At 40.9% G+C, this 22,629-nt stretch overlaps 1 protein-coding gene across 1 annotated transcript in view; it reads left to right on the plus strand.

The window, feature by feature from the left end:
- The window catches only part of REC8 (REC8 meiotic recombination protein), a 142,071-nt gene that overhangs the window by 36,653 nt on the left and 82,789 nt on the right, over positions 1-22,629 (plus strand). Inside the window, exons 4-5 of the mRNA XM_063456522.1 lie at positions 11,756-11,831; positions 12,298-12,415. Coding sequence (XP_063312592.1) covers positions 11,756-11,831; positions 12,298-12,415 — 194 coding nt within the window. The remainder of the gene's footprint in view (positions 1-11,755; positions 11,832-12,297; positions 12,416-22,629) is intronic.

Genomic DNA, 22,629 nt, shown 5'->3' on the forward strand with positions numbered 1-22,629 from the left:
TATTCTACTATATCAGGAAAATAAAATTATAGATCTGGAGGACAGATCAAGGAGGAACAACCTAAGAATTAGAGGTGTGTCAGAACAAATAAAGACAACAGAATTGGAAACATATAAAAAGAGAGGACAGGAAAGGGAAAGGGGAAGAAGAGAGGGGGAAGGGAGAAAAAGGGGAAGGAAAGGCATCTGCTGATTTATTTATTTATTTATTTTTGTAGTTGTGATGAATGATGATTTATAGATGTACACAATATAAAGAGGAAGTATATACACTAGCAGAATAAAAATAAATACATTTAGAAAAGGCAGACAGCAGGTGATGTCAAGAAATTAGAGGGGGGGAGGTGGGAGAAGAGTCACAAGTTAAATAATACACACCAAAGGATTGAGGTGTTAATTAATACTTATTTAATGATGAAACTGCCACATATACTTATCAACAAACTCACAAGGGATTAAGAGAGTCATGAAGATTTGTATAACTAAGTGAAAAAGTGAAAATGATGAGGGAGAAAAGAAAAGAGCACTGTAAAGTAAAAAATTAATAAGTTATATGGAGTGGTTTACTTACTAGGTGAAAATTAGATAAATGGCACAAGATTGGTAAGGGAATAAATAGGATGAAAAAAAATAATATAGGTGGTCAATTAGACCTCTACACAATTACAAATTGGAATTAATAGATTTTTAATGAGAGATTCTGGGAAGAGAAGCACATAATAAACACTTAACATTTAAGTGATGTTCAGAACATCACTTTTATTTTATTCTTTTATTCTTTTATTTTTTCCCCTTCTCCTCTGTATTGATTTATTTATATATATATATATTTTACATTTTTTGGGGGTTTAGTGGGATACCCATTAGATTCTTAGGTATGGACTCGGGCGTTTCTAACCCAGCACGCTTACCCACAGAATATGTGGGTTAATTATCTGAGCAATGGGGGATATTACTCGAGATATAGTATGGCAAGGAGTGTTTGCCATACACAAGCTGTGTCTTAGGCTGATTCCTTTGTTTAGGACCAGCCTGTCTATGTTTTAATAAAAAAAAAAAAAAAAATCCTACATCAAATACTCTGCAAACTGACTAAAATGCAAAAGCTATCAGCCCCTCAGGCAAGGCTGCCAACAACTGCAAAAACTCTTACATACACAACAGTATTATGACGCCTGGAGGATCACACATACGCAGGAACTCTTCCCTTTCTCAAATTTCCAGATGGGAGGTGGGCAATATAACTTGGTCTGACCATGCCCCAGTCACCCTCGAACTTAAAGACCAATACGACTTCCAGCATAAAAGCCCTTGGAAGGGGGGGGCGGGGCGCACCGCCGAGCTGGACACACCTAATTAAACACCTAAATCGACCCAAGAACAAACCGACAGCATGGGTGTTTGGTGACTCGGAGACACCGGATCCAGGGAGAGGCTGGCCCACGGAGCTGCAGTCCCCTGGAGGCGCAGCCCTCGCCGACAGAGTGGGGGCTTAAGCCGGCGGTGAGAGGGGTGGACGGCCGCTGCCCCTCTATCCTGCCTAAAGGTGCCGACTTGGAAGCTGAGACCCGGGTGGACCTGGCCCCGTTCCCCCCCCCTATGGACCGGCGGGGGTTATCCTGGTCCCCACCTGTGCACTCAAGGCCCGACGACAAGGCCACTCTGCTCGAGAGCCGGAACGCACCACCCAAGATGGCGGATGCCATGTGGGCCGAGATCGGCGGAGGCGACTGCTCCATGGCGGTGAACGGAGCGACTAATAAAGCCTCCAGGAAAGAGCCCGGGGGGCGGAAGGAGTCCAGGCCCACCATACCAAGCACCGCAGCCCTGCACACGACTACTCACCCGCCAACACCACGGGCCAGATCACAGGCACATAACGGAGGAGGCCTAGCCAGACCCAAAATGGCGGCCGCACTGGTTCCCGTTGCACACCACTTATCTATGCCAGCGACTGCCATCCACACAATACCTAACGTCCTCCAAGCACACTCCCTAAGAGACACTCACCTCTGGACATCCAGTGAAAGCACTCCTGGCCACTTGGGGAGACAGCCCCTGGGACACTCACAAGGTACGCAGAAACACCCCTGGAGCAGCACCGCCAGAACAGCGACGGACACCCGCACCCGGTCGTACCGACATGGTGGATCGGGCATCGGCTAAGCACAGGCCCGCAACAACTAACTAGGCCTCGGGCCTACCAAGTCACAGGCCCCTGGAGCACAAATCGACTTACGAACTCTAGACCAACCAGGGTGACAAGCGATTACTATAATACACGCAGAATATATTTGCTTGATAACGTGTTTATACCTCGATCTTTTAAACATAATATACTATTTAACATGTATATAAGCATGCCTTCACTCACATATCTCACTCATGTACCCATACTCAGTCAGATGTGTAATCTTGTATGTGTTTAAAGGCTTACAGCGAAAACCCACTCAGCTAAGCTAGAAACAGATAATACTACTATCAGGAAATGCGCATTGTTTAGCAAATACTATATCTGTTATTCACCTATGGTCTCAGCTTGTTATTCTAATATAAAATATGAATCCTAGGAGATTTCTGCAATAAGTTATAGTAACCCTAATCTGTACAACTCTTGCAAGTCTCCTTTCACATCTAGCGAGAGATAACGGTATTAAAGTTAGAAATAACAGTATTGAAGCGAGAGATAACAATATTGAAGCGAGAGATAACAGTATTAAAGCGAGAGATATCAGTAGTAAAGCGAGAGATAACAGTATTGAAGCGAGAGATAACAGTATTAAAGCGAGAGATATTAGTAGTAAAGCGAGAGATAATAGAATTCAAGAGAGAGATAACAGTATTAAAGCGAGAGATAACAGTATTAAAGCGAGAGATAACAGTATTAAAGCGAGAGATAACAGTATTACAGCGAGAGATAACAGTACTTGGCCATAGCATGTTACTATATATAAAATAAAGGTCGATAATCATAGATTCTGACAATATGTTGATGTAGATTAATTTAGAAATAAACAAATATGTTTAAATGTCTATCTGTTCCTGTCCAAATCTGAGATGATTAAATTGCGTATACGCAGAAGTAAGTTCACACTGACACACGGAGTTCAGGTTAAAAGCACTTCGAGAAAATTTAATGGCATCTGATTAAAAGCGGGCTCGCAGACCCTTATAAGAGCAAAATTACATCATCATTGAATATCAAGATTACAGTAAATAAACATCATTAATTGGATTAAGTGTTAAGTGGTTATGTCAATGTCCACCCATCAATATTATTAATTGGCTCAAGAACTAAGTGGTTAGCTAGGTGTCCTCCCACCGGGAGGTGGCGTTATTTTGGACACGGGTGTGGACAGATGGCTCAAGCGCCATCTTACCCAGCACGAGGCTTACTCGGTGGGAAGGGGGCTTGGGCGTCGTTTTGGGTAGTTAGTGACGTCAAACTCGTGATCAGGTTCAGGGTTCTTTTTTATGAAAGAACATTTCATTAGAGCAGCTTTCTCATGGCCTTGGCTATACTTTGTTACATGTTACAGGAACTCAATAAGTCCGGTGTTAGTCATGTCCTTCTAGAAAATACAGTCTCTATTCATTATACTAAATGTTGTTAGGAAATTCTGTCATGTAATGTAGTTAAAATGGAGAATCTGTCATGAAATGAAGTTAAAATGGAGTTAGTACAAAAATTCAATACAGGTTTTTTAATAATTCTACATCAATGTTATGACGACCCTATCCTGTACAACTCTTGAAAGTCTCCCTCTCTTTTTTCTGTACCCCTATAATCACATGCCTCAACAAAAATAAAGAATTTAAAAAAAATAAAATAAAAAAAAAAGCCCTTGGAAGATTAACACAACGCTACTGATGGACCCAACGTTCAATTAGGAATTACATACTACGTATACTAATTATTTCCTAGACAACCACATACCTGGTATGCCCGCTAGTACTATATGAGTGGCACACAAAGCTGTAGCTATATTGATAAGACGGGCATCATTCCTACGGAAAAAAGCTAGAGAATCTTTATTGGCATGGCAAAATGACCTGTGTCATTTAAACATTCAAAACCAAAATGCTACGTCAGACGACTTGAAAACAAAAATTGCACACATCACAGAACAAATACATCGCCAAGCATTGGAACAGACAGGATACACCCTTAAGAAACTAATACTCAACCAATACACACAGGGAAACAAAGCTAATAAACTACTAGCGTCCCGCCTCAAGATCAAACAAAGTAAACAAAAATTGGCATTTGTACTCTCGAAAGAGGGGGGGAAAATTATGATACCCAAAGATATTAGAGAAAAATTTGCGCGATACTACGCAAACCTCTAGAACCTAAAACACGATGCACTTACACACCAGCCATCGCAGGAGACTATAAGTACATATCTACAGAACACCAATCTCCCCACACTAACTACACAACAACAGACAGACCTGACGGCACCTATCACAGATGAGGAGGTACTATCAGTGATAAAAACACTGACAACAGGGAAATCCCCTGGACCGGACGGGTTCGATAACTCCTACTTTAAAACTTTCCGCAACATTCTAGCACCACAGCTCACACAGATGTTCAACGAGGCAGTTACTGGCCAAGCTCTCCACAAGGACAAGCTCATGGCCCACATAGTAACACTGCCCAAACCGGGCAAACCCCCGACCCAACCACAAAACTTTCGGCCAATCTCACTTCTAAACACAGACGCAAAACTTTTCGCCAAGTTATTTGCCCTCAGACTGGGAAAAATCTTACCTTATCTAATACATGCTGACCAAGTCGAGTTTGTGGCGGGGAGAACACTCGCAAGGTTCTTGATATAATACACAGCATGAGGCAACTTAACATAGGCGGGGGGCTGATTCTATCCCTGGATGCGGAGAAAGCCTTTGACCGTCTACACTGGGGCTTCCTGGAGACGGCCATGGGCAAAGTAGGGATAACTGAGGGGTTTGTGGCGGTTGTCAGAGTGCACCTACCACAAAAGTAATTAATACGGGATTCCTGTCGGACCTATTTAAAATCACCAACGGGGCGAGACAGGGTTGCCCGCTATCGACCCTACTCTATGTTTTGAGGCTAGAACCGCTTGCTGCTAGAATTAGAGAAAATGTCGCCATTCATGGAGTCACCATAGGAGAGCGCGAATATAAAGCTAATTTATTTGCGGATGATGTCCTTCTCACCTTGACGCAGCCGCAGATATCTGCCGAATCTCCTCAAGGAGATAGAAGAATATGGAAAAAAGGTATATTATAAACTAAATTCGTCACCGCCCCCTTGCTTTCCACGCTGCAAAATAACTGATAAACTAGATTGGAGGTATGACTATGTGTCCTTCCTGGGGCTTCATATCACTCAGAACCCAGATAACCTGTTTGAATTTAATTATAGTAGTTTACGCACAGAACTAGAAACGACTCTGTGGTCGTGGGAAGGGAAATTCCTATCATGGCTAGGTCAGTTAGCAGCAGTAAAGATGCTCCTCTAACCAAAACTCCAATACTTATTTCGCACACTCCAAATCCCTATCCCACAATCTTACTTCAATTCTACACAGAAACTCCTGGTGCACTTCATATGGGAACACAAAAAAGTGGGTTGCTACCAGAATCCTTCATAGCCCTGTAGAGGAAGGCGGCCTCAGCTTACCAATCCTTAAACTATATTACCAGGTGGCACTGATCTCCTCGGTGGTGGTATCCCATAAACAAATGGAGCCGTCACAGTGCACAGCCATAGAGTGCTGTTGGGCCTAATTGCCAACATTACACTACCTATTCTGGATCCCAGGGACCCAGCGCTCAGAAGTTGCCCGAACACTTCCCACCACGAGAACCTTACTTTGCGTGTTGGACGGGGCAAGGACACGCCTATGTGTCACTCACCCTTGGTCACAGGCGGCCCCATTGAGGAGCATCCAAGTAATGAACCCTACTTTCAACTATCATTTATGGACAGGGTAGGCTGCACACACATACATCGCTTATACCAAGACGGAAAGCTGCAAACATTCACAGACCTGAAAAACACTTACAATTTGCCCACTAGAGTGACCTTTTCATATCTCCAACTTAAATCCCTGCTGTCCGAACCCATTGGGCCAAGAGGTGCTAAACTCTCATTTTCACACTTTGAGCGGGCCTGCATGGCCGAGAATACACCCAAAGAAATTCTCTCTTTAATTTACAAACTTTTAAACCAAGCAGACCACAGAGACACAAAGAAATACCAAACACTATGGAAAACGGACCTCCAGACTGTAATAGCCCAAACTAGCTGGCAGGCAGCGTTTAGGGCCCACAAAAGTAAAACAATGTATACATCCCACATGGAACTCATGAACTTTTTTTACTATAGATGGTACATGGTGCAGACGAGATTGGCAAACATATACCCAGGCACGTCCGATAAGTGCTGGAGATACCATAAAGATCCAGGCACGATGTACCACATGTGGTGGACATGTACCCTCATACAACCCTTCTGTAAAATGGTGAAAGTACACTCTCAGAAATACTACACTCACAAGTAGTGCTCAGTCCAGCATTGGCACTACTATTTATTGACCTTTACGACTTCCCTAAAGATGACGCCACCCTAATATACCACACACTCATCGCAGCCCTCACGCTCATTGCTAGAGCCTGGAAATCCATACATGCCCCTACCAATCAAGCTCTCCTCCAACAGATAGCTACCAACTTAGACTATGAAAAGATGGCTAGGAAACGATCTCGATCCTACCAAGGGATGCAACTATGCAATAGCAAACTTGAAACATACATGACAACTAACTCAACAGGAGCGGAGGGATAAGGGGCGGAGCATGACTAGCATGCAGAAGACCCGGGCAAAGAAAAAAACACTAAAGGGCAGGGTCTCTTAAACCAAATACTATACCAAGTCCCTGCCCGATCAGGGTAGCATCAGCCACTAAACTGTACATAGTTCCTGCACTGTTACTACCCCCTTCGCACATATATGACACCATTGCTAAGACTATAACATTTCAAACATAAACAAACACGTGCAAACTACAAGGACCCGACCTACCCTCGGGAGGTGGAGATACCCACAGCTGACTTCACACTCCACAATACATAGGTCTATGTTATAAAATATAGATTGATACGCATATGTGGGAAAAGTGTATATCTTGATATTGACAAATGTACCTTGTAAAGCTCAACAAGAACTGTAAACTGTTTGACAAATGTGCATCCTGGATTCCCCCACCCTCTCTTTATTTTGTACCCCAAAATAAATAAAAATTTGCAAATTTGAAAGAAAAAAAAGATGAAAATAAAGGATTCAATGTTAATTTTACCCAAATTACTGATAGCACGGAATTGGAAAAATGTACAAATCCCATGCACCTGAGAAGTGATAGCACAAGTAATATGGCAAGCAAAAATGAAAAGAGGCATCTTAGTGAGCTTAGAAAATCGCTACACCTAAATAGAATATTGGGATACTTGGATAGATAAATGAGAATTTTTAGAATAAAATTATAATAGAGGGTCTCTCATCTAGGTAAATGGAATGAAACAAGGAGGGGGACAGAGAGATGAATAGTATGTTTTTTAATGAGGTGGCAAGGGGTGTTCCCATACACCCACCTTCCATGTCCAACAATAAAAGCGATTAAATAAAGAAGAAATGGATGGGTCAAACAGGCGTCAAAAAAAATAAATTGATGACGATAGTAGTTCAATCAAAGAGACAAAAGGGCTCTCTCTCTCCAAATAAAGATAGGGAAAAGTCAGATAAGAAAGTGAGATTAACCCCTTAAGGACCAAACTTCTGGAATAAAAGGGAATCATGACATGTTACACATGTCATGTGTCCTTAAGGGTTTAAAAGGGTTATTATAGGGATAATTAGGATAGGGATGGGATATGGCGCGGGAGGGAAGAAACAGGGCAACATTCGATGAATTAAAGGTTCAACTCTTAAAAAAAAAAAAAGAAACAGTTCATAAACCACATCCCACAAAAACCCAACTTGGTTAGGGCACTAACCACATTTGAAATCCTAGGCGATGACCTGGACGCACTACCGCATGCGGTATTTTATCTATACTCCTTACTCCTACAAAATAGAAACCTCCCTCCTCCCGTGTACATGGGCAAATGGGAAACTTGGCTAGGGGAAACTTTCACAGACCAGCAGTGGGGCAAGATGTGTGACCTAGTCGTCACTGAACATTAGCCAGTAAGACAAAGGAGACGGCCTATAAGCTTTTGTCGTTATAGTATAGGACCCCACAAGCTCGAAGGTATTTGAATCCAGCCCTGGGAAAAGATTGTTGGCACTGCAGGGCCAGCACTGGAACTTTCCTGCACATTTGGTGGGAATGCCCTAGGGTAACACCTTTTTGGCAGGCAATAGGTGAAATCTTAAACAAATTCTCTGACGACCCGCCCCCTTTCCTACCTTTTACATAACACCACCACGCCAACAACGACGTACAAAAAATACCTGACGGTTAAAATACTGAACACCGCCAAACAAGTGCTGTCTCTGTTCTGGAAAAAAAAGACATGCCCCCTTCCTTGACAGTGTGGTTTGATAAGATGGAGGACCTCCGGCGACTTGAGGAACTGACGTTTGCGGCACAAGACCACTCTCAGACTCATATGGACATTTGGACACACTGGCTGACGGTCGTTTACCAAGCTGACTTCCAAAGACTGCTAGCGAATGGACATCGGACAGGCCCGCGGGAGGGGGCAGGGGAAGTACACCTGATGGGAGTGCAGACGGGGACGGTGGTCTTGAGTCACTGGTCTAAGCAGTAAAGGGGCCAAAGCCCTACCTTGACATGCTGCTTGATGATTATTTAATCTTATGTTTATTGTTTTAGTTTTTGCTCTCTGCCTTTCCATAATTTTAAATCCCACTGATATGTATGGAGTCTCAAGCCCCAGCTCTTTGAGAACCTGAGGCCGGAGGCCGCCATGGGGTGGTGGCCCCCTGAAAAGTATAAGCAGTTAATCCTTAGTAATATAAAACCTTGTTACTTTATGACACGCGCAGACAAGATATGCCTCAGTAGCCTGCGACCTCAAAAAGGAAGTATGTTTGCTATGCATCAATAACAATATAATATAAAATGTGCAATGCGGTGATATGCCTGTTTGCCTATCTTGAAATATCTTATCTTTATATTACTGTAACTCTTGACTAACTAGCATAGAGTTATGTAGCATTCACTAGCATGCTTTGTTATTCCCTCATATAAAATTGTGCTGTTCCATCACTATTGTACATAACTAATTGCTGAATATCATATGCTGTTATCAAGCTATATGTATAATTGAGTTCTCGCATACGCCTGCCTGTTCTTGTTGTTGGGACAAGACTGGTAACTGTATATATCTCAGCACTGCAAAAATAAAAATTTACAAACAAAATAAATCAGTACTGTCCAATCCCTACAGTACAAAGTAAAGGATCTGGAATACGTACAAAGTCGATAAGGATAAAGTGTGGATAGTAGCATATCCACCACCTCTACTCAGAAGACCTATGGAAGATTCACACAAGGAGAGAAGTAAACATATACATTCTCAGGTGGTATAGGTGAAGGACACACTTTCAACGAACGTGTCAGTGTTTGAGTTCAAATCCTCATTTTGCCATCTCGAGTAAAACATTTGTGGCTTCACTCTAATTATATAGGGACCGGAGACCTCCAACACTGTATTTTTTAATTTTTTTAAAAACAATTTTATACATTATGTCGCTATTTAAGTTTTGTTTCAGCAGGCAGCAACTCTTTTTGACCAATTACTTACAGAGTCATAGTGATGTTAGACAAAATAGAATATATCTAGACCTATAGAAAAATAGAAGAAAGCGCACATAGGTGGATTAACGTTAAACCATAAGTATCCCCTTGTGTTTATATCGCACTTACAGAATTTCTGTAGTTTTCAAACTCATCAAATTGATGGATAAAAGACGCGTTTCGTCTGGGTCACCAGACTTCCTCAGGAGTAGCACTACTCCTAAGGAAGTCTGGTGACCCAGACGAAACGCGTAGAGACTTGAGACTTTTATTTGATTGGCATTTTATTATTTTATAACTGTATATCTGTTTTGCCTGCCTGACCTCTTTATAAGGACGTTTTGGCCCCACATTGATGGAAGAAACAGAATTGTTTTGATGAGCCTTTTTACAACTATCATATTGTAAGTGTAACCATTAAAAGCTGTGATTTAACTTTTTAAACAGTGTTGCACTATGATATTTTTTATCTTTTGCATGCTTAATCTACCATCCTAATTTCGAGGAATCTGGGGATATCCATCAATTTGATGAGCTTGAAAACTACAGAAATTCTGTAAGTGCGATATAAACACAAGGGGATACTTATGGTTTAATGTTAATCCCCTATGAGCGCTTTCTTCTATTTTTCTATAGGTCTAGATATATTCTATTTTGTCTTACATGTACTGTGAGGATTGAGAGGAATCCTTTTGTTATATCTGACCAAAAAAAGGAAGTAATTATTCTTGTTATTCTTATTTTTATACACTGCACCAGGGTGGTCTAAATCTGTATTTGTGTATTATATTTTTTTCCTCATAGTGATGTTGCCAGAAGTTACAATCATACATACAGGCATGGTTATTAACTAAACCACGAATTGTTGGGCAATGGCAGGGAACTGCAAATTATAAGTCACAATTGCTATTTGGAAACATTTTTTATCCAACTCTATTTTCCAGTCTTGCTATTTTGACCAAAGTTTGCAATTCCCAAGTCAATACTCAACAATTTCCTGTATAGTGTATAACCCTAATTTATTGTTACATAAGGCAGCGTTTACTACACTGGAAATTGTCGAAATATGACAAAGGGCACACACATTTTAGATCAAAACAGCAAAATAAGAAAAGCTTTCCAAGTTAGCTAGCTTTCCAACTTGGTAATTGGTCATTTTTACCTAGGTATTCTTGTAATTCCTTTGTAGACTCTCAAACCCAATCATAACTATTGGAGTGGCATGCTGCAAACAAGACCACCTTTATTATAGGATATTCTATGTAAGGTTTATTTAATTATGTTAAATTTGAATAGGGGTATGCCAAATAAACTTAAAGGAACACTTCAATGCCCAAATGGGCAAAATAAATAACTAGAAACACTGTTTAGTAGGTATACCCCAATGAATGCATGAATTTTAATGCATGTATTCATTGGGATATATCTTAAAATAGCTTGCAACGGCTGCAGATATTATGACTTGCAGCCTTAGCAAGCCTTACTCTGTCAGTCTCATTGAGAAGCCTCTGAATTGGTGCTCACATGCAATCGTGTGCATATGTCTGGCCTGAGGTCTGAAGGAGGTGGTCTCAGGGGAGCTATCGGAAGGAGGCTGCAAACTTCCCTGGCTGTTCCATTGACAGCCAGGGGGTTTTCTCATAGAAATCAGCACTTTTATAAACCGGGTTAAACTAGGATACTCCTCACCCCTTAAACAATTCAGCAAGCTGAAGCGCTTTTGGCGTGTGGAGTGGTCCTTTAAGTGGAAACATAGCTGATTGGGAGTGTTTTTTTTCAGTTCAGTTGTTTTTGGCTTTAAAGTTTACTTTGACTTTCCAGGAATTCGCACTTTAGTGAATAACGCTGGAAACACTTACAGGAATGACAAGGGCATATATGTTTGCTTTATTTTCTATTGTTTAATTAATTTGAATCAAATTTCCATTCTTTGCCAGAGGAAATGAAGAACACACTAGATCGCTTGCACAGAGCTGAGAAGCAAATGAGGATAGATTTAATGCAGTCTGAACAGTGAGTATAAGGCTTTATTCACTCTACACACCAACTGTTAGTCCTACTGCAGCCTGAACAATGAGTGCTAGATCTCTCTGAATAATGTGTAAACAGCCCCAAGCAGTGAGCACCTTACAAACTGTACTTTAGACAGTGAATGCCAATATTACGGCTTTCAGTATACAATAAATGCTTTACTGGTTGCATGCCGTATTGACTGCACACTAAGCATTGAGCATCAGAACTCTCTGGACGCAAAGCAGCGAACATCAGACCTAGGTGCATGCAGAGCAGTGATAGTCAAAACAGGCTGCATGCAGTGCAGTGAGCATTAGAACTGGCTGCATGCAGAGCAGCACGTGGCCTAATAATATCTGGTTGTTGCTCTTCTACTGTGCTGATATTTCGTCTTCTAGGTTCTTGGTGTGAGACGTGCTTCCTCAAAACTGTTAGCCACAAATTTAGTGAAGTTCCTCTTTTCCAGGCAATCGCTTATACCCAATGCTCTTGTGATCATGGAAATGCTGGAAGATGCCCCAGATCCATTTTTTGGAATAATGGGGATTCCCCCTGAACTACCAGATCCTTTTATGATTCCACAGGTAACAATGATATCCTTGCCTAGGGTTCTAGCTTTAAAAAAGTGACTTCAGATGGCAGTGACAAGTTGATAAGCGAGTCAAGTCAATGTGGCCAAAATAGTAAAAAACAAAAAGCATTTAGTAATTATAAAAAAAAAACAGAGTGAGGAAGACAGAATGATCTATAAGATTAGGCAGAACGAGGCTAAGCAAGTTATAAGAGCTTCCAAATCACACACAGAAGAGAAAATAGCACAGTCAGTAAAAAAGGGGGACAAAACTTTTTTTAGATACATAAATGAGAGAAGAAAAGTAAAACAAGGATTAGTTAGATTAAAAACAAAAGAAGGAAGGTATGTAGAAGAGGATAAAGGTCTAGCTGACTCCCTCAAAGACTATTTTTGTTCGGTATTTACAGATGAAAATGATGGAAAGGGACCTCAGTTAAGAGAAAGGATAAATGAGTCATTTATTACACGTGAGTTTACAGAGGAAGAGGTTCTATTTCAACTCTCAAAAGTAAAGACAAATAAGTCAATGGGACCTGATGGAATACACCCAAAGCTATTAAAAGAGCTTAGTGGTGTACTAGCAAAACCATTAACAGATTTATTTATTAAATCATTGATAACAGGAGTAGTCCCAGAAGATTGGAAGTTGGCGAATGTTGTGCCCATTCACAAGAAAGGTAACAGGGAGGAGTCGGGCAACTATAGGCCAGTAAGCCTTACTTCAGTAGTGGGGAAAGTGATGGAAACCATGTTAAAGGATAGGATTGCTGAACATCTAAAAACACATGGATTTCAAGATCAGAGACAACATGGATTTACTTCAGGGAGATCATGCCAAACTTATTGATTTTGATTATTATTGATTCACGCCAATCTTATTGATTTTTTTGATTAGGTAACTAAAATTATAGATCAGGGTGGCGCAGTAGACATTGCTTACCTAGATTTCAGTAAGGCTTTTGACACTGTTGCACATAGAAGGCTTATCAATAAACTGCAACATTTAAGTTTGGATTCCAATATTGTTGAATGGGTAAGGCAGTGGCTGAGTGACAGGCAACAGAGGGTTGTAGTCAATGGAGTATATTCAAAGCGTGGGCTTGTCACCAGTGGGGTACTTCAGGGATCTGTACTTGGACCCATTCTCTTTAATATTTGTATTAGTGATATTGCAGAAGGTCTTGATGGTAAGGTATTTCTTTTTGCTGATGATGCTAAGATATGTAACAGGGTTGATGTTCCAGGAGGGATAAGCCAAATAGCTAATGATTTAGTTAAACTAGAAAAATGGTCAGAGTTGTGGCAACTGACATTTAATGTGGATAAGTGCAAGATAATGCATCTTGGACGTAAAAACCCAGAGTACAGAATATTTGATAGAGTCCTAACCTCAACATCTGAGGAAAGGGATTTAGGGGTGATTATTTCTGATGACTTAAAGGTAGGCAGACAATGTAATAGAGCAGCAGGAAATGCTAGAAGAATGCTTGGTTTTATAGGGAGAGGCATTAGCAGTCGAAAGAGGGAAGTGCTCATGCCATTGTACAGAACACTGGTGAGACCTCACTTGGAGTATTGTACGCAGTACTGGAGACCGTATCTTCAGAAGGATATTGATACCTTAGAGAGAGTTCAGAGAAGGGCTACTAAACTGGTTCATGGATTGCAGGATAAAACTTACCAGGAAAAGTTAAAGGATCTTAACGTGTATAGCTTGGAGGAAAGACAAGACAGAATATGATAGAAACATTTAAATACATAAAAGGAATCAACACAGTAAAGGAGGAGACTATATTTAAAAGAAGAAAAACTACCACAACATGAGGACATAGTCTTAAATTAGAGGGACAAAGGTTTAAAAATAATATCAGGAAGTATTACTTTACTGAGAGGGTAGTGGATGCATGGAATACCCTTCCATCTGAAGTGGTAGAGGTTAACACAGTAAAGGAGTTTAAGCATGCGTGGGATAGGCATAAGGCTATCCTAACTATAAGATAATGCCAGGGACTAATGAAAGTATTTAGAAAATTGGGCAGACTAGATGGGCCGATTGGTTCTTATTTGCCATCACATTCTATGTTTCTATGTAATGATATATTCTCTTGACTAATGTCTTGTTTACCACTAACCCAATTATTATGAAATAAAGAATGAAGTCTTAAAGTTGCAAATGTTATGTAGTCCCATGGAGGAAAAGCTCCCTCAACTCATAAGCTTTAAGATCCAAAAAAAAAGCAATATGATCCTTCTTTAGATGCCAAGGCAACATGCACTACAAGGCACTGGTTCTGGAGCTCAGTCCAAAACTCCGCATTTTGCCCACCTCGGGGGTGAAACACAAGCCTGAGGCCGACTCAGGCGGTGAGTGGGGCGGATGGCTGCTGCCCTGCTATCCTGCCTGTCTGTAACAAGCCTGACCCTTTCACCCTACTAGGCGCTGTCCCTGTTCTCCCCTCCCCCCCCCAATCTTTGGACCGGCGGAGGTTATCCCAGTCCACCCTTGGGCCCTACCATCTGTTACTATGAGCTATCCGAGTCGTAGTTTATGCATAATTAAGAACGAGGCGGAGCATGTCACACAATCGGTGGAGAAGGTGATCTCTTGACGCCTTATGTGGGCAATGCTAACTGAGCTGCACTCATTTTCTGGCGGCTCAATCCTGGGCACTATCAATCGACACCGAGGCCCAGTCTGTACAGCATGTGGGACCCACAATGCTGGACTGCAACTCTATCTGGGGCGGATTGCCCTAAATATCGACCGACTCCTCTGTACTTACCCACCTGGCTATCCTGTCTCTTCTTCCACGGGCACCAGTCACTCCACAAGACCATGCAGCGCACCTACTCAGGTTCCGAACTGCAGCCAGCTAATATTGCATTGTTCTGCTAATAGCATCTGCATGATAAAGGGGGCTGTGTCCTGCCTGTAGTGGGATTTGGGTGCTCTCTGTCTGGGAATACCTCTCTATGCCATGAACATCCAGTTAACCTTGTAATAATACTCTCCTCTCGGACTGGTTATATGTGTGTGTGGGGTCTGGGGTCTCTTATTGCTAAGACAAGCTTTTGCTAGTTTTAATTGTATTCCGAACTGTCTAATTCTTCTTGCCAAACAATTTAACTTGTTCAGATTTTCTTTAAAAAAAATAAAAAATGTGCAGGTTTTATAACATATGCTATTTTATTATTACTGTCAAGCATATTCTTGCAATTCTGTCTAAACCATCCTGTATACCTCATGCACATAAAAAATAAAGAATAAAAAAAAATAAAAAAAAATTTTTTAAGCAGGATGGTAGTGATACATAAAAACTGTTTTTTTAACGTTTGGAAACTAACTATTTGGAACCACGTTTGCAAATTATCATTCAGTGGCACAAGAGTTAATTATGTGTCGGCTGGCCAGCTCTCTAGCCAACCACCACATTAAAAACAAAAAGGTTTGCATTGTTGCGGCTCCCTATGCTGCTGCTTTGTGAGCTCTCTGACTGTAGTTATGGCATAATTTTCAATAAACAAATTTAATTTGCAAATATGCTAATCGTTTATACATGACAGAAGAGTATGGTTGTATAGCCTGGCAGTCGTGTATACATAAGTGCCAATGTTAAGGGGTTATCGGAAACAAAAAATTTGGTGGGGCATTTAAAATATAATTTACCAAATAATAAAGTTACAGATAAGAAAACAATGTCATAGACATTTTCCACACATATTCTATAATCCTTTACATGTATATTATAATATATGTGTTTCCCCATGTATTATATATGTATGTATGCATATAATATGTATGTTGCTTGCAAATTTACCTTTGCATTGCCCATACCATACCTCCCTCACATTACTAATACATGTACATTAATACACAAATACATATACACACTGAATACACATACAAACACACTGATGCACAGAGACACAAATATTGACTAATACAGGCATACAGTCACAATGTGTATTTATCTTTAAATATCATATTATCATAATAATAATAATAAATATAATAATAATAAATATAATATAATAATAATAAATATCATAAATCATAATACTAAATAATAATATAATAATAATAATAATAATATCTGGCTGTGTGTATTTCTGCGTTTAAGAATATATCAATATCTGTGGTGACAATCCTAACCTATTAAACCTTAAAGTGCAAATATATGTGAAAAAATGCAAATACTATGTGCAAAAATTGAATATAAAATCAATAAAACTTCCTTTCAGCAATTAATCCACTACAAAGATTTCCTCTAATCTTCAATTATAGATACAAAGCAAAAAAGTAGAGGTGATTCTGCTAGGGAAAATAAGAAAAGCACATCATAGAGTTTAATTAACTGGATATAAAACTGTATAAAAAAATGTTTAAATTAGCCACTCACACTTTACATGCCAACTTCAAGCCTTCAGATAATCTTTAAAGAGATCACTCTCTTGCTTCAGAACCTTGACAGTCTCTGGACCATTTAAGGGAAGAAAACGTGCAAAAATTGTAGTGCAAGTTTTTAGATAAAGTGCATAACAATTTTATTTGCTTATATGTCATTGTAAAACAGCAGATGTAGAAGTCAAAAGCATTGATCTGTTGTCAGTTCTGTAGTCCTACGCGTTACGTCACCCCAGGGACGTCCTCAGGGACACTGACTCTTGTGCAAATCACCAACAGAATAAAAACAAATACAAACAAACCTTCCCTCCCCTCCCCTCTCCCTTTTAAAGTCCCTAGATTGTCCAATGAGTCCTTCAACTGGTTGAAAATCCTCCAGCTTCTTTCACTCTTCATGGTTTCCGGGTTCCTCCTCCGTATGACTTCATCGTGCTACTCATGCGACGACATCATGCTTTCCAAGCTGCGTTCCAGACAGCCGTGGTGGTGTCATGCATTCCAAGTTGCGTTCCACCAGGCAGCCATATTAATTTCAAGAAAAAGTTCCACCTACCACGGTTCATTCCATAAAATTATGTGGATGGAGGTAGTGATCTAAAAATTCTCATACATATTATATGTGAAAATAGGAAAAAATTGGAGGGTTGGGAAGGGGAAACATGTAATTCCTAATCTGATAACATAATAAAGGATATTACCATTCAAGGAGTTAAAACATGTCTACAAAACCTAATAAAGTATATAACCCCTTAGTGACCAGACCGTTTTTCAATTTAAAAAAAAAAAGCACTTAGAATGAATATTCCTATTTTAAACATAGAATGTGATGTCCAAAAAACAATGCTTTCCTTGCTATGTGAGTGAGTAAATTTGAGTCCATAATCATTCTCATTTATGTATGCAAAAATGTATCCAATTCACTTTGAGTGCCTTTCCATATTAATAAAAAGTAATCTATAAAACATTTGCAGAGGACCAGATTTGCTACCCTCCCATGCCCACCCCCACACAAAGTTGGATTCCCAATTAAATGATGGCATAACTGGGGGCAAACCTGGTCCTGTTCCTGTTTTTTGAAGATAAAAGGTCTTATTGAATAAAAAGTGATTATGTTGTAAAATAAATAAAATGCCTCCTACTAAAACTCTCTGAAAGTGCTTATGACAGTGTGGTCGGTCTTTATTACTCTCCTTGCTGCTCAGGTGCCTAAATCATGCTTTGTATTACTGAGTGTGTGTGGCATTGTCTACCTGTGTATGTGCCTGAGCGTGTGTGTCTGACAGTGAGTATTCTTGTATGTGAATGTATATTTCTGTGAGTATGTGTATGTTTGTGCCTGGGACTATGTGTGTGTGTGGGATAGCTGCTTACAGTGTTTTGTGTATATCGGGGGAGGGGGCTGTCTGTGGCCTTTGTGCACTTTGTCTATGGCAAAGCTATGTGTTATGACTTTGTGTGTATGATGATTAAATTCAGGGTTGACTGTGACAGGGTGAGTAAAGGGGTAACTGTGGCAGGGTGAGTGTGACAGAATAAGGGGGTGAATGAGACAGAGTTAGTGGGTGAGTGGGACGGAATGAGTATGGCAAGTGTTACCTGGTTGGAGGAGAGAGTGTTACTGGGTGAGAGGAGGTAAGTGTGACTGGATTAAATTGTTAATATGACATGGTGAATGTGGCATGGTTGGCAAGGTAAGTATCAGATGATTGGGGTGAATGTGGTATTGTTGGAGGAGTGAGTGTGATAGGGCAAGGGAAGGTAAATGTGACAGGATTAAGAGGGTAATTGACAGGCTGAGTTTGGCAGAGTGAGGGGGTGAGTGTGACAGGATTAGAGATGTTAATGTGACAGGGTAAGTGTGGCAGGGTTGGGGGTGATTGTGGCTTGGTTGGAAATAAACGGAGGAGTGATGAGCGTGACAGTGAGAACAAAGGTGAGTCTAACAGGATAAGGGGAGTTAATGTGATAGGGTGAGTGTGGCAGAGCAAGGGGATATGAGTGCAGTTTGGTTGGAGGGGGTGAGTATGACAGGATCAGGAGGGGTTAATGTGAGTGTGGCAGGGTTAAGGGGGTGGCAGTGTGTGGGAGTGGTGACTGTGTTTGGACGGGGGTGTCGGTGGAGGGGGTGACAGTGTGTGTCGAGAGTGGTGACAGTGTTTGTGCATGGAGGAGATGACAGAGTGTGGATGGGTGTGACAGAGGGTGTGGAGGTGGGGGTAACAGAGTGTGAAGGGAGATTACAGCATGTGAAAGGGAGTGACAAAGTATGAAAAGAGTGTGTCAGGCCTTGCATACTTCTCTAAAACTAACTGAATTATCTGGCTAGAGAAGGCTGGAAGCGACGCACAGCAATTTGTCAATTAAAATTAAGGGCTAGATTCTTTTAAATAACATTATTTTATTTTGTAGATTAAATCGATGAGAGATAAGCTTTATTTTTATCTAATGGAACCCTGCCCTAATTACAGCTACACCAGAGCTCTTACTTTCATTGTCTCATGGAAGGCTTGGAAAATTGTCCACTAAAAGAAAGAAAAATAATGTCTTATTTCCTTTCCTACGTAAAGAAAAATCGATTAGGCTTTGAGATCTGTATGAAACTGTGAAAAATAATGATACATGATTAATATTATTAATTCTAAATACCAATGTCAACAGTCTTGTGTTACTAGAACTGTTGCTTACAGCTAAAACAAGACAAATATTTACATAAAACAATAAAACATTTAATATGAAGTGTATTTTCACATACTACCCCAAGCACAATAAAAACAGTCACACATTGTTAATGTTTAAATGGGTTAGAAAGATATTTTCATTTAAAGCTTAAGGGGCCTACAACCAAAAAACTCTGTTTCAAACATATAACTTAACTTTATTGAACATCACCAATTTGCCAGTCAGTGCAACCTTACAACCTTTTTAAAATATTTGCAGTTACCCCATGTATTATACCTCTTTGGAACGCTACCTATAGAAATACCTGATAAAACCCTGAAGAGGTTTCAGTCGATTTTTAACGCATATATCTGGAAAAAAAAAACCCCAAGGATAGCTAGACGCCTCACCTGGCAAACACCATTGAAAGGGGGCCTGGGCATTCCGGACGTGAAATCCTATTATAAGGCAGCGTTATTAGCGCAGGGACTGGAGGTCCTGTCGAATTCCAGACCCCCAATTTGGTTGCGCCTAGAAAATGCGTGCTTACACCCGAACAACCTAGAACATATACTTAGATCATACACAAAATGGGACACTGTACAGCACAACCCTTTGCCGCGTTTTTTGATACGCAGCTGGCTGAGATGGGCCCGCACTCTCACGGGAGTGGACAATCTCATTTATTTTGCTCCCACAACTATCCTCTCAGCACTATCGCATAACGTACCCGTAACACCCTGGTTACAAAAAGGAATCACATCCACCACCTATTCACACCACAGGGCCTTAAGTCTTTCCCAGAACTGCAAACAGAATTCCATTTACCAGCTAGAGACATTTTTACCTACATATAACATACTCACACAAAATACATCACCTAGACGAGTCCCAACTCACTCTCTTTGGACGTCACTGTATAGGCAAGGGTGCGAAAATCAAACCGTTATCCCTGTGCTACACCGCCATCAACGACGCAGAGCCATTGTCCAAACACACTTACATAGATCAGTGGGAAAAATAAATTAATATCTCTCTCCCCATCCCGCTCTGGCTACAAGCCATCCAAACCACCAAAGCTTCCTCACATAGTCTATCCCACTGGGAGGCATATTGCAAGCTTCTAATGAGGTGGTACTTGGTCCCAACTCGGCTAGCACATATGTACCGTACTGTATCAAACAAATGCTGGCGTTGTGGTCTTCACGCAGGTACTCTCAAACACATTTTGGGGGATTGCCCCACATTGGGACCATACTGGCAACAAATAGGGGAGGCCCTCACAAAGATTATGCCGATACCAATTCCATTTACACCGGAATGCTACCTCCTCCACCTCTCCCCGACTATCCTCTCACAACCACAGAAGGTAGTTGCCATACATATTTTAACGGCGGCAAAAACCAGTATAGCCAGTCACTGGAAAGGAACTAACGCCCCCTCATTCGCAGAAGTGTGGAATAGAGTAGATGCTACATACGAATATGAACTAGGGGATGCACACAACGAAATGGGCCGGCTGGACTGATAACAGATTGACTCTAAAACCAGTAATCCAGTCCTCGTAGACGATAGATAGGAATCTCATGCCCACTTAACCTTTCTATAACAAATGAGACCAAGCAATACCTGCCTGCAACACATCCTTTCTGATGACACTTGTCGACCTGTCGACCTGTCCGGGTACAATCCCTGCGTACATATTGGGATTTACAGTGCACAGTACGAAGGGCGTTGTTTTTCCCCTGTTTTCTTTTCCTTTCTTTCTCCTCTTTCTCCATCCCGCACACAGTTACACTTTACAGTTACACTTTATCCATTATTCAGAAGCATATGCACAGTTTCTGTTGGTGGGGAACACGAAGGGCGGTCAACTCTACGCATCACATGGATGCACCTCGCCTACCATTAGCAGGGAGACCAGGGCACGAATCCCTCCCCGAATGACATAAGTTACTTAGACACAGATAAGCTGGAACACGCTCAGAGAACAGTCAGCACCTGATAGATAAAGGGAATACACAAAAAATGAACAGCATAACGAAGCCAATACACTAAAGCCAACTAACAGCCGACAAAGCAGCAACACAGTAAAGTACAGGACACAGGGGTAGCTCGAGTCCGGTCCACCCCGACATAGGCTCAAATGGGAAATGAGTAGGTTGTAAGACACTGTAACAGCGACACTTCACAACAGGTGGAAATGTATTTATCCTAGATACTCGAACACGCTCCACGACACCTGTGGGTGGGGTAATCGACATCGGGTATGACAATATACAAATGGCTGCATTTAACATGTCGATTTGGCAAATACCTGATCTGTGGTGTAGAAGTTGTATCTTTCTCTGTAACACTATGTAAACTGTACAATGTGCAAAGTATGGTATTCTGTGTCCCCCCTCCTATCAGTTGCAAAAGCTGAAATGCGGGCAAGAATGCCATAACTACTAAACGCATTATCATCTCGACCTATTCTACAAGATGTTTGTCTTATTTATTCATTTATTCACTTATTGTATAAACTGACCAAAGCTGACCGAATATGGAATTGTGTTGCAAAAATTAAGTGTACTTACTGGCCCCTTCCCTTTTTTCCTTTCTGTACCCCCACTGTTTCTTTAATTTCTATGCAAAAACCTAATAAAAACTATACATGAAAAAAAAATAAAAAAATTACATCCTGCCTCAGAACTTAACCCTGCAGATGAGGTTTTTGCCCACATCTCTTCCATAGCACCACAATACATAATTAGAAAAGGGAGGGGGATACGGCTGAGCCACTCTTTGCTCTAGTAGCAGGCTCGCAGGAATTTCCTCATGCTGCTGCATTATATTGCTTCTCATATTTTGGCAGTTCATGACCTGCACCCAATCCAGATCCTGTCCCCACCAACAATAGTGTCAGTACTTGTGCCCAGCAACTCACACCTCTTTATCTTTTTTTCACATTCCTATAGCTAACCTGACCAACTAGTAACTCTATCATTGCCACCATACATATATGCCACACAGCTTAGAGCCTGTGGTATTTATTTATGTAGTTGTACTGTTTCTGACATTTTACCTACATTCTAATAAAAGAAAAAAGGAAAACATTTTCTCTTACTACAACTCATGGATATTTGCTAAACTCTGCATTTTGTCCTCATGTTGGGCAA

Source organism: Pelobates fuscus, chromosome 5 (genome assembly GCF_036172605.1).
Source record: "Pelobates fuscus isolate aPelFus1 chromosome 5, aPelFus1.pri, whole genome shotgun sequence".
Lineage (NCBI taxonomy): Eukaryota > Metazoa > Chordata > Amphibia > Anura > Pelobatidae > Pelobates > Pelobates fuscus.